Source organism: Argiope bruennichi, chromosome X1 (genome assembly GCF_947563725.1).
Source record: "Argiope bruennichi chromosome X1, qqArgBrue1.1, whole genome shotgun sequence".
NCBI classification, from domain to species: domain Eukaryota; kingdom Metazoa; phylum Arthropoda; class Arachnida; order Araneae; family Araneidae; genus Argiope; species Argiope bruennichi.
In genome coordinates, this window is record NC_079162.1 from 14,738,919 (window position 1) to 14,753,561 (window position 14,643).

General features: G+C 26.5%; 1 protein-coding gene across 4 annotated transcripts in view; it reads right to left on the bottom strand.

Annotated features, from left to right (window-relative positions):
• The window catches only part of LOC129958757 (E3 ubiquitin-protein ligase TRIP12-like), a 108,126-nt gene that overhangs the window by 80,813 nt on the left and 12,670 nt on the right, over positions 1-14,643 (bottom strand). For all 4 annotated transcript variants that reach the window (XM_056071427.1, XM_056071426.1, XM_056071425.1 and 1 more), the window contains exons 2-4: positions 11,882-12,013; positions 10,364-10,518; positions 9,134-9,193 (exon numbers count right to left, since the gene is read on the bottom strand). In XM_056071427.1, coding sequence (XP_055927402.1) covers positions 9,134-9,193; positions 10,364-10,518; positions 11,882-11,970 — 304 coding nt within the window. In that variant the 5' untranslated portion in view covers positions 11,971-12,013. The remainder of the gene's footprint in view (positions 1-9,133; positions 9,194-10,363; positions 10,519-11,881; positions 12,014-14,643) is intronic.

Below are 14,643 nucleotides of genomic sequence, written 5' to 3' on the forward strand. Positions count from 1 at the left end.
AATCTAATATTAACTTATATTCTCTTTTATTTTCAGTTAGTATGTAGAATTAGCGATAAATAAGAAAATTTCAACGAACCAAAATACAATACAGAAATCAGCTATATCCAAAACCATCCGATAAGAAATCGATTTATTTGAAGATGAGGGATTTAGAGGTAAATACTTGGAAAAAGTATATCGCGCATTGCTAACTATCGTAGATGCCGAAAGAGCGTTTTCGGCAGCTAGTAATTTTTACTAGCTGTCGAATTACTAGCACAAAATTACTTTTCAGGCTTAATGACAGTACAATGGATGCATTATGTTTTTTAAGATAACATTTCGAAAATTTGTATTAGTACCACAGACTGAATAGTGATATTTACAATTTTTTGTGATTTAAATAAATAATTTGTTCCTTTACTTTTTTGTGATTCTTTATATACTGTTATAATTTATAAATTACAAATTATTTTTTGTGATATTTACCCTTTCTAATATAACTGGCAAATAAAACAAAGAAACACATGTGTTTTCTTTCTTTTTCTAAAATTTCTAATACCGGTATTAAAACCGGTATCCCGGTATTAAGATCTAAAAATTACCGAATACCGGTATTGAAATTTTGGTTCGGTATTGCAATCCCTAATTACACATAATGTAATAACAAATTACTGAAGAATACATGTTTCCAAGAATTTTAACTAGTTAAAACAAATATTTTCAAACATTATTCAAAATTATTTATCATCAGATATGTATTATTGACTGCATATTTAAGTGAAATAATTGTTTGTAAAAAATAGCATAACACAATTTTATTGATAAAATAAATTAACACTATTTGTTAGCCATTTACAATTTTGTTTCATTAAAGAGCATCATTGTTCAGTTTATCCTCATAACAAATACCCGTATTCATTTTTAATATGAGAAGCGACTGAGTGTTTTTATATTTATACTGGAACAAAATTTCGTTCCATTCCGTCCCCCCCCCAAAACCTAGCTAAAATACTTTCGCTATCCACATTGCTGTGAACGAAGATTTGGGAAACTGGTATTCTCTGTGTATTTTTCAGTTTTCTGTATATACATCGGTATTTGTTTTTTGTAGTTTTTCCGCATATTATATACGTTTTTTGCAGTTTTCCATATTATATTATATTATATTATATAATATATATATATATATATATATATATATATATCCAATTTTTCTCTTAGTTTTCTGTAGTTTTTATTATTTTCCGTAATTTTGTAGTTTTCACTTAATTTTTGAAGCCGTTGGAGGTATGCAATTTAAAGCTAGTAATGGATCTAAAAGATGATATGCCTAAAATGTTTCCAGAGAATTATCTACATATTTAAAATTGTACAAACTTTAAAATCAGGCTGAACAGTGAAATTTTGTTAAAAAATGAGCAGTTTATAAGCACTTTTTAAGCAGCTTTGAGAAAAAATTGACTAACATTAGCATAACAGTTTTGATTATGTAACTAAGTTACGATGAAATTCACTAAGATGACAAAAAATATTATTGAGCTTTAAAAAATAGAAACTGAGAATACCACAAGTATCTAATGCATATTTTTCATGGACATTAAAGCTAAGTTACTTAAAATGTTTTTCAGCAAGTTTATCATGAAAATCTTATTCCAGCACTTTCAATCCATACACGAAATACTTTATTTACATTACAATTTGTATTCAGAAGGAAAATAAATCAATTCTTAGTAGCCAAAAAGGTTAAGAACATAAGTAAACAAATCTGGAATTTTTTAAAAAAAACATGTACATCTTATTTAACTACATAAAAAAAGTTCGTTTCTTTTTAGAAATGTTACTATCTATTTCAACTGATTAGATTTTTTAAGCAGTGAAAAGTTTCTGGTTTGCTCAGTTTGTTGAACAAGTACAATAGCATTACTTTCAATTTCAGCAATTTTTATTTCTAAGAGAAATTTCCTTTTCCATAGAGAGATTAACGAATCAGATTTTGTTTTTTCTTTATGTCATTGGGAGCAATTTCTTTAGCTGTTTGTTCCTCCAAAAATAGGTGATATTTTGGATGGGCTGCTGGTGCTGATATTCTTAATTCTTTATCAATAAAATTCACAAAAAATTTTCCTTAATAAAATAACATTTATAAATTAGCAGAACAATCTTGCTTTTATTCCTTGTCAAATAACTTTCAATTTATCTTTACATTTGTTGGGAGAAGAAAAGAATAAACAATTAATATATATGTGTAGTGAATGATATAGCTTAATTTAATTTTACTTAATTACCTATTTTTTATCCTTAGTTCGTCCATATTACTTCATTCTAAAATCTTCTTATACTTCCTAAAACAATTCCTACTTTTTTTATTTAATTATTGCCAACACGTATTCTTTGTTTCCCATCAAGCAAGCGAACTGATATACATCCCTGGCACCTACACAGTTTCAAAAATATCAAAGATTCCCTTTCCCAAGGTGACACATAAATCCCTATCAGAATCTCATAATAAAACCATTAAAGGGGGGAAATCAGTTATTTTTGCTCTTGTATTATTGCGAGAATGAACATATCCAGCCTTTGTCCTGGCGTAAAATTTATGCCTCCAGTGGTAAAATAAATTGTTTATTCCAAAAGTCACCTTCATTCCTTCCAAAAATCTGTCAAAATAATGTTGTGTGTGTGTGTGTGTGTGTGTGTGTGTGTGTGTGTGTGTGTGTGTGTGTGTGTGTGTGTGTGTGTGTGTGTGTGTGTGTGTAATGATATTTTAAACTCTTAATTTAGCCCATAGTAAAATATTTTCTTATTTCTTGATCTAATTCCAATCCCGGTTTAATTCATTCCTTTGTAAAAAATAATGCGCCATCAGTACTACATATCGAGTGAAAGTGAGACTTCTGTTGCCCTTCTCAAGGTCAACACATGCATTGAATTGGCACGTGGCCGGAAATCCCATCTTATATGACTAGTGATCATTTGTTTCGCCCCCCCTCCCCTTTTGCTCTTCTTTACTTCTGCTTTTGTGCCGCACTGCGTGTTCTTGTAAATAATTATACCTTCCTGGATGGTGGTAGAGAGAGAATAAAACGAAATTAAAAATACAACGTCTCCTCTATGTCTTCAAACCTGCCTTCTGCTGCAAACAAAATAATGTTACACACACACACACATTATATATATATATATATATATATATATTAATTGAACGATTTTCAAGAATGAGACATGATGGGATTATTCAAATTATTAACTTAAATCTAATAAGTTATATCTGGATTTAATTCTCATATCATTATAATATTCATAATGCATCAATCAATAGGGAAAATATGCTTCGATAACTTTAGAGTGGCTTGCCAAAATTCTAATATAATACAGGGTGTCCTAAAAAGTAGTCCATCCTATTTCATCATTTATTTCCTTAAATACAGGAAAGGAACACTTTCAACTGCTAAGTTCCTTTCAATAAGATAGGCAAATATTTTTAAAAATTTGTTTTTCCAAAGTTGTTTATAATAAGTAACAAACATCAAATTTTCATACAGAAATAATACCAATAAGTAAACTAGTTTCTTAACTGCATCTATAAGCACAAAGTTTCATGCTTATATCTACAAAATTCACCTGAATATGATAATTTCCCAATTTAAAGGATCTTGTCACAAATTTAAATGGTGACATTTATTGCAGAAATGCAAATTTATTCAAACTGAAATACAAAGTAAAACTTATTTGCGACCTCATTCTAAGACATTAAGAAAGACAACCATGTGCATTGTGCTTCAGAGGCACATACATTTTTTTCTTAGATAAGAAAATGAGGGAAATTTCTGAAATCAGCTTCCAAATCACCTTCAATGCAGCTTCTGTGAAATTGGAATTTTTCCACTGTAAACCTGATTTGTATTATATTTCAAGAACTTGGACCTCAGAGGCCCAACGCGCATCTTCACGGATTAACATTAATTCAAAAATATTGCATCCAATTTATATATATATATATATATGCTAAAATTCACTAAATATATAGAAATGATAGATAAAGAATCGAAAGAAAGAGTTAAATATTATGAACAGAATCCATAAAAATAAGTCAATAGTTTTTTAATTTAAATTATGTCACAGAAAATAGATAATTAAAATAAAATCTTATCCTTCATATGTGCTTTTACAGCTGCTTCTCCCACATTAGAAATGGTAAATTCTTTGCACACCTTTCACCGCCATATTGTAAAAAATTTTTGCACTAAAATTACATGCAGTAAAAATATTTAAATAATTTGTTCATGAAAAAGTTAAAATATAATAGATATTCTGCAAAGAAGTAACCACGGAACAAAAGTGCAATAATAAGGTTAAATCACAGCTAAACCAACTTTACAAACGCATATCCAGCCAAAGCATATCCCCGAAAAGAAGCTCCTCCCCCCCTTACCAATGCAAGCAACAGAAGATTTAAAAAAAAGTTAAATCAATGAATGAGATTTTTCCTCTCTGCATGCACACATATGTTCACATAGGAGAAATTTGTTCAACCTTTAAACTCATTAATGCAAATGAATGCAACCAGCATCACTTTCTTCTTTATGATCAGTACTTTTCATTGAAGGATGAGACAAAACACAGAAAATGTATTCTTATACTAGGGCGAATATAACCTCCCGAAAATTTTATCTTCAGAAAGAAAAAAAAAACACTAATGTCAAAAAAAGGCACTTTTAAGGCCCTTATACAAAGACCATAAAAAACAAGTAGTTTTTAATGACGCTATGCACCTTGAAAATTTCCAATAGCAACACCCTTTTCTTGATGTCATAAATAGATTCCCCACAGAAAAGTGATCCAGAGTACAAACTTCGGTTAATATACCATGTTTACATTGAGATATTTGGCATATTTTGTTAAGTTGCTTCTGTATTTAGATGAGTAAATTTTAGATAATGTCTTAATGTCGGTAATATTTTTTTTTTTTTTTTTTTTTTTTTTATGAAACTAAGAATATTTGTAAGTTTACAATCTACAAGTTAAAATCGATAGCTACTTCATGCACAACAAAATATTTACAATGAAAATTTTGGGAGAGAGTTGATTCTTTTCAGGAAAGAAATATTCAAAAGCATTGAAAATTTTGCTAAAATTGCATTTGAACCTGAATTGCTATAATACAAAAAAAAAAGGAAAGTTTTGTTGTATGAGAGAAAAAAATAAAATCTATTTTTATTGTTCAAAATAAATATGAATTTTAGTGATACATTAATATCTTAGCGATAAAGAGATAGAGAGAAAATATTAAATGATTTTTATTGGTTGCTTTTATCTTTCATTCCTTTATTGGTATATACTATTCCTATCATTAATGTTTATTACTCATAAATAGACATGAAGTGAAATATCACTTTATTTTACAAGCATATAACAATATAGTGCATTTTATTCACAGATAAATGAAAATAAGTTTTCTTCTTTTCTTTACCTGCATTTTAATGATCTATAGCAAAAGCTTCTATACTGAGAAATATTTCATTACGTAAGGAAACGTAAAAACATATATTTGTTACAGACATGCAACGCAAATCACAGGAGGCATCATTGTAAATATTCATTCATTTATACAATATATGTTTAATTTCTATTATTGTTGCATTTTTAAAGTTATTACTGATTACATATATTGCTGTTTCTAATGTGAAAAAAAATTATAAGGAAGCAAATTTATAGGTATAATTATATATAACAACAGGAAAAAATATATATACTAATAGAAATAATTATTATATTTGTAAAAATTATCCACAGAATGTCTTTAAAAAAATACTCAGTTTAATAACTGAAATGATTTCAATCGAATAGGTATTTATTAATCAAATATATTAAATGGAGTAATAAAATCAATAAAAAAAATACAAATCATAATGATTGATCTAAACATAATTTATCAAAAAACATAATAGCAAGTGCTTATCTATAATAAAATTTTATTATAGATAAATGTTTAATTTTTGCATTCATTCATAAAAGCGTGCAATTCTTTTTAAAGAATTAAGAATAATGCCTTAATGCAATTAGAACAAAATTATTTGATGACTGTCCATATACGATTTTATTTTAGATATTTAATTTTAAAAAACGAGCACTTGTAATTGCTTGACTTCTTTGTAATATCAAATCTTTTTTTAAAAAAATTCATAGCTTAAAAATGAATTTCATTCCAAATTTTCCATAATTTTTTGCTAAAAAATATTTTTACTTAACAAAGGAAAGTCTCATAAAACTTTTATGTCTAAGCAGTTTACTCATTTTGACACTTACTAAATTTGACTAATACTAAATTAAAAAATGCATAATTTTATACTGACAAAACCAATGGTAAACTAAAAGATCAGCCAGCATTTCATGAATCTTAAAATTCTTTGAAATTCTTCACCTTTGCATGAGTAGGAAATAAATTTGAAATATCTTTTGTATCCAAAAATTCAAATAAAAGGTTTTACTAATAAAGTTTTGATATTTGAATTTTTTTTTATTCCATTTATGATTATATGCAATATTATAATAATTACAATTATGATAGATTAAATTTATGAAATTTGCGACTTTTGGAAGAAATACTGAGCACATAAATGAACACAAATTGCCATTTTCTTGCTACAAAATATGGAGTTCACTATGCATTATAATGAAATATTATTTGATCAGTATGTTTGTAAAATTATATAGTTACTATTCATACAAAGTATTTACTAAGAAATAAAACTTCCATTTAAAACAATGGATTATATTATATAAGTGACATTATATGAGCTGACAAGTAAAAGTTCTACCTTGCCACAAAGAATAAAATATAGCTGTGCAATTTTTTTTTCCTTTCTTTTTATTTTGAATTCATATATATATATATATATATATATATATACAAAAGTATTAGAATCAAGTTAATAGGAAAAACAAAAACCAAATAAAAATTAAACCAAAAAAATTATTAAAAAATATTAAAAAAGAATTTGAATCCCTGCCTGAGGGTGACCCTTGAAAAAGTCTTCAGGCCGGATTCTTTTTTAATATTTTTTAATAATTTTTTTGGTTTAATTTTTATTTGGTTTTTGTTTTTCCTATTAACTTGATTCTAATACTTTTGTATCAATTCATCTGTGTTTTAGAAGTAGCTGCAATTGCGCTCTCTAAATACTATGAAGTTCCTTTTTGGTTTTAGTTTAAATAGGTAATAAATTTTAGTTGCGATTTCGAAGCTGTTTTGTTTCGTTTTCATTTTAGTTTCGTTTTCAAACTTTTTCTTACTTTAGATTGGTTATATATATATATATATATATATATATATATATATATATATATATATATATATATATATATATATATATATATATAATGCCACAGACGAATTTTTTTTATGTATATTCCTATATTACAACAACATGGAAAACGATATTTAATTCAAGAAATGCATGATCAATAGAATTTGAATGCAAAATAAAAATGCTGAAATTTGTGAATTCATTCCTAAATGCATCATTGTAAATGCAATACAGAAAACTTAATCTAAAAGAAAAACTATTCATAAAAATAAGTTGAAATTTGCATGCACTCATAAAATAGCCTTGTCCTTTGATTTATGTGCAAATGTAAGCATGTTGCCATAAACAATTTTTAAACTTTAATGATGAAATTTCTTTTTGAATATTAAAACAATGATAAATATGTGCACAAAATATATAGAATGGATCATATTTTCATAAAAAAAAAATTATCTCAATTATATTATGTTTCAAAATATGAATAAAAGTCTAAAATTTTAACATTAAAAAGTCATAATTTTGTTAGCTCATAATTTCAAAATGAATAGACCTAGACTAATGAAATTTTGTTTCCAGGAAGAACTTCTTTTGCAACTTCTTCAATTTATAAAGGAAACAAGGAAAACTGATATAACAAAATATTCTCCAAGTCAGGGGTTCCCAAACTGATAATTGTCATAAGACCTTGAATTGCATATATATCTTTCCATAATTTGCAAAAATGAGATAGGGGCTTAAATTTTTCATCAAGCCACATGTTAGCAACTGATCAGAAAAAGAAAAAGGGAAAAAAACATAATATGCATTTAAGGGTCATGTTGAATTACAAAAAATGAGGAAACAAACATCTTTTTAGCATGCAGATGACGTATATGAAGAATAAGCTTTATGGCATGACACAACGCTTGTATCAATCAGATGTGTCAAAAACTCCTTTTCACAACGAATATTCAATTCAGTCTGTGCATGTATTAATTTCAAAGCAGTCCATTATCATTTGTGTATTCAGATCATATAATTTAAATACATGATTATTAGATTTAATAATAAATTGTTTCTTTTTTATTTCACATAAGTTCCTTCTTGATAAATTTAATAACTTTCTTATGCAATAATGACAGAGAGGGTGAAAACTTATATCAGAAAAGTTTAGCGAATGAAGGCTTTATACTGACATTTTAGCATTATAAACGAATGTTATGCTATGATCATTAGAGATCAACAAGGTGATTTTCATAGAATTGGAACAAAAAAATTTAAGGTAATCTGTAAGAAACAATCTGCAGAATTAAATATTTTAGTCAAAATAATTGTGTGCAGAATAAAAGAAAAAAAGGACTAGGAGGAAGGGATGGAGGAAATGCAATTACATCACTTATTTTACATCAAATTTATTCTTAAGTAGGAGGAATAACTCCTAATGTCAAGAACTTAGATGAATAAAAATGTTTCTAGAAGATCGATTAAAATATTAAGAACCACAACTTTTGTAGATTGGTAACAATATCTATATTACAGCATCATGAATATTTTTTTTTTTTAATTTAGGCACATAAAAGCACATAATGCATGTGGGGGGGAATATATCATTAGTCAAATAATGTAAAAAACATGTCTTATCCCAACTAAGTTTAGTAAATATGAAATTTCTGAATATAGCATTTCCAATTATTTTCTAAATAAAGTAATATTTATGCATCAAATGGATTTAAGTTTTAGCCACATAATGCATCTATATTAATTTACAGTGGTGTTTTCAAACGAAGTATATAAAATATAATAGATTAAATTTTATCTGAAAAGGAAATTCTTGAAACAAAAAATAATAAGCATAAACTCACTGCTCATGTTTGATATTCCAGTCCTAGTGATTTTTTTCTTCTGTACACACTCTTTCTTTCCTACAATATTATTTTCAAAAATAAAAAAACTTCTAGCACAAAAGTCTTACAAAACAAAACTAGTTTAAATTAATAAAAAAAAAAACTATCTACAGCTTAATAAAGAAAGCAATATACGAAATTTTTCGGGGGGGGGGTTTCCCTTCCCCATCTAGAAATCTTATTATTCCCCACAAAAATGATATTACTGTCACGTTTGTTCATCACAGTCTTTCAATCTTAAAATTAATGTTTCTTCCAAACAACCAAGCTGAAATTTTAAAGCATTAAACAGATTCTTACAAATTCTAACTATTCAAATATACATTAACTTTAGGCAAATCATTTTTTTTTCCCTTCCTTCAAATAAAAGAACTGCAAAAGCATTTTATTTTTTTTTTCTTATTAAAGTTTACTTTTAAATCAGTTTTTTCTACGCTACTAAAATAATGAAAATCTTTTATATTTTTTCCTGTTCTCAAAGATATTCTATTACTGGAATTACAATTCTAAAATTGCATAAAAGAAATTATCCAATAAACAATACTAATTTGCAATGATGTCTTATGATATATATCAAGTTAAATCTTTGCCCCACAAGAAAATTATAACTGTAACAACATATGAAGAAATCACAAGAAATATCATTCTAATTAATTTAAATCTTTTGATGGAAATTAATATAAGTAAATTATATATTAATTAAAACTTCAAAAATATCAAATATAGTTACATAATTTTTCATTAATAAAATGCAGCATTACAATTTACTAAAATAGAGTTATTTCTAAGCAAATTCTATCCATTTGATTTTATGAAATAGTTTCTGAACACATGAAAATAATTGCTTAAAAGTTCACATTAAATACTGAAAGTCCGATTAAAAATACAAACATACAAATTTACAACAACAAAACCTCCACACTCTGATACTTCCAAGTGCAATATTTTAAATGCACATTTATAAAAATCAAAGTATATTTTAAATACACTTTGTCTTTTTGATCTAGAAACAGCAATTACTCAAAACACAATTCAAATATCTAAAATAAATGAGCCTGAATCTACAATAAAATATAATGCAGAAATCATATAACCATGAATAAAGTAGTATATAAGTAATAATGCAGTGTCTAACTTGCATAATATTTCAAAAAAAAAAATTAAAAGATGATTACATCAGTCACTTACTTTGCTTGACTTTTATTTTTGACTTTTTTGAATGAGATATTGGTTCTAATCGCTGAGGATGCTTACGTTTCAAAGAATATTCAAGAGCTGTTGGGGAGGTATAAGATAAAGGAACAGTATGGAATTCCTGCAAAGCAAGAATTCGACTTCTAGACCTATTGGGAAAAAAAAGAAGAAGAAAAAGAAAGAAATTACATAATGAATCTATTGCTTTAATAACTATCACTTACCACAATTTGCACACTGTGGCTTGTGTCACAAAAATAAAAAATTTACTAGCTGAAGCCATGAATAGCTCCTGCACTCTAATGCCAACCATTTGGAATATACATATATAATTTTAAATTATGTATTATCTAAAAATAATTTTCAGGTTGCTTGAACTCCAACTTCATTGTAACTTTAACTTCAAAGTTGCTAGGACTATTCTTTTCCCCATAGAATCAAAACGCTTAGTCAACAAAAGTACATAAGCTTCAGAATATTTTCTCACAATCTCTCCATTTTTTTATTTCTGTTTTCCCAATTTGGGAAGCTTAATCGTACTCTTGCCATTAATATTACAAATAAAAAATCATTAAAAAAGAACTCTATGCTTGCTTCTTCAGAGCATGTTTTATAAACAAATGCACGCACACACACAAAATAAAACAGCATGCTAACAATGCTTTAAAAAAAAAAAAAAAAAAAAAGGGAAGGAATTTCCCTATTGGTACAAAATACCTAACAACACTTTTACAATATCTTTATGATATTGGTCGACATTCTGAATATCGACCAACATCGTAGAGATATTGAACAATATCTTGTGCTAATAGGGTTCAATATCGCAATGTATTTAAAGTTTCTTCAAGTATATAAAAGCTATCAGATAATCTTTAAAATTAAACAAATATATACACAATTAAAAATTATAAAAATATAATTATTTTTTTACATAAGTTCATCTCAATTTATAAATTAACACAATTTGCTCTTGGAAAATTTAGTTTATATTAACATTGATATGAACTTTCTCTATCTTGCTAATGCATACAAAAATTCATTTCTATCTAATCTCTTAACCATTTAATCCAAAATTCATTTGCATGCTATTCTTGTTTTGAATATTTGAGCAAGGAAGCATGTAAAACTAGAAATATATACTTAATACAAAATTAGTGAATAAATTATGTTTATTATAAGTCAAGAAATTCCAGCTTCTTTCTGATGTTAAGACTCACCTTAATAAAACCAAGGCATTTCTAACAGCGGCATGGTAACAGATTTCTAAATTATTGAATTCTGATTTGTTTGATATTAAAAAATACAAGGTAGCTGAATATCTAGTTACTGAACTGATTATTATCACTAGATGATATGTCCCTAGGTAGCTGTAGCAATGTATATAATTCTGTATTTTAAAATTTTAGACTAAATGATTCAAAAATTGTGAATAAAAAATCATTTTCGCTGAAAAATGTAATTTCAAAAAAAAATATATCAAAATGTAATGAATGACAACAAATAAAAAATTACCGTGTTCTGATAGGTGATCGGGTCTCTCTAACAGATCTGGTCAATCTTCTTTTATACCCCCCTTTCTGACAGTCAGATTGAGCGGCCATAGACCCTTTTCTCTGTATAATTCATGCCACACTTTCAAGTGATCTGTAAGAAATAACAAATAACATTTAACTAAAAATCAACAAATATTTATAGTAAAATATTTTTAGGTTAATAACAAAAATTAAACCTATAAAAGTTGATTGATTAAAAAATAGTTCAGAAAGCAAACAACTACTTGTTTGGGAAATTAACCCATACATTTTGAAAGTTACATTCATAACCTTTTTAGAATGCCCATAATTCATTTATATGCTTTGCATTTGGAAGGGACATTTAGCCAATTGAAGTTATAATATGCATATTAAACATAGTGAAAATTAGACTTATTTTTAGTTTTTTATTAAAAATAGTTTTTATTAAATAGTTTATTTAGTTTTTTATTAAATTAGAAAATTTTTGGTTTTGGAAAAATTTGTTACCCTATACAATCAATGCACACAATTCAATAAAATTAGGCACATGTCAAACACAGAATACAATAAGTTTATCAATATTGAGGCACTTCAAAGATTGTGAAGATTTGTAATATAGTAACAAATATAAGATTTTTGTTCATCTTGTGTCCAGTATTTTGTACACTTCCTGATGACTTTTACTAGACTTTTATGTTTTGTAAACTTGCTTGTTTACTCTGACAATTATTATTAATTCAATATTTTCTGGTAGAGAATTAAGACAAAAATTGATATGAACATTCCATAATATTTAAAGAAATTTATTCTTACAAAGCATTGCTACATCTATTATATTCTTTAAATGTTTTTCAGACTTTCCAAGACTTCATATTTTTTTTTCAGCAAGATGGTCTGAACTACTCACATCATCAACAATTCATGTATTAATTTTTATAATTTTTTGCTAGGAGAAAATTGGAAAAATTCCTTATTTTTATCATTTTTAATGTAATAATTAATAATTGATTTCTCTTTATAAAGATTTTAATCTGAATAATATTTTAGAAAATTATCTATGTACTTAAGAATTAAAAAAGAAGGATCAAATTTGCATCATTGAACAATATGTTGAACTAATAAAAAATTCCTCTAAAAGTCAAAAGTTTTAAGTATTTACAGTTGAAACTATGCACAAAAAGACTACAAAAACTGGTAGTCTCAGTGTTATTTAAAAAAAAAAATGTAGAAATATCTGGAAGAGTAACACCAAGGAATCAGAAATTTTCTCAAGCTTGGAATAATGATAACATAAGATTTATTTTCTGGGGAATTCTTCTGATTAACAACAACACACAATGACTTTATTTGCATGATTATAATTTCTTCAAACAGTTCACTAGCAGCTCGCAAACCCTTGAGTTCACAAGTGTATACATGCTTTAAAGATCATTATATATAGTGTGATTTTAAAGAGTTTCTACAAACTTCAAGGCTAGTGCCAATATGCTAAGACAAGTCAGTTATACATGAAAAGTATATAAGGTGTAAAAGAGGAAGAAAGAAATTAATTTTTTTAAAAAAATCTGTTTAGTTAGTTATTTTTTAAAAAAAGAATTTGCAAAATGCAAGAACAATGCAAATAAAACTCACAAAAGATTGAGCACAACAAATATTAATAGTGAAAGATCTACCCCATAATCTTTGCAAATAGTCAATAGTGGAGCATACATCAATTGGCAAATATTTCAAGATACAAATATATCTATGGTCATTTATTTCTATTAGCTGAGCCCCACAAAAAATGACTGCAGTGCAATATTATCCTACTTTCTTCAAGACTTACAAAGAAAAAATTTTGTCCTTATGCTGCACTTTTAATTGAGGGCAAATATTGATTCATGCATTCACATTGGTTATATTGGGTGACCATATTCTCTAGGAAGCAACGTTTCTAAGAAGTATTTAATTCAACCTCAATACTGTAAAAAAAAAAAAAAAAGCTGCACATATATAAATAAAAGTAGATGATAAATCAACAAAAATGCAGAAATCTGCCAAATTATATTTAAAAAGGTCATGTTATTCTTGTACTTTTATCAAATATAGGTGATCACATTATATATATTTTGGGGAAGAGAGTTTTTTCAGAAATCAGCTCTTTTAAAAATTATATCCAATAAATCTTTTATTATTTACATGTGATCCATTTATATTTAAGTAAAAATCACAAACCTGTGGTGAATTTTCAATTTAGGACATTTCGAAATCCTATTTCAATCTGTAATCTTGATTAAGGGGATGAATGCTGGCTGGCATTGGCAAAATCCAATGAATAATTAAATAAAAATTTAGAATGATCATTCATTTAACATTCTTTCTTCTGACTTATTACTTTAACTCGCATTTTATCGTGAAGATATAATCATGGAGGCATTTAGGGTATTGATCAAAACTGAAGAAGAAAACATGCAAATGAATGCAAAAAATGAAATTTGGGTGCAACCCGTTTCACAGAAAGCATATAATGATTTGCAACTTTAAACAAAGATTTTATTTGTTGTAAACAATATTTACATGCATTTTTGTTTGTTTACTTAATGAAATATTATATGATTGAACTTTGTAAATATTCGAGGAAATGCAAGTAATTTAAATAAATAAATTCCCAACTGCATATGCAAAAAATATAGCCTACATGTTTATAGGTAATGATATCTCTTAACCTAATTTAAATCCTACTTAATTTCCTGAATTTTATTCAAAATATTACTTTTTTCT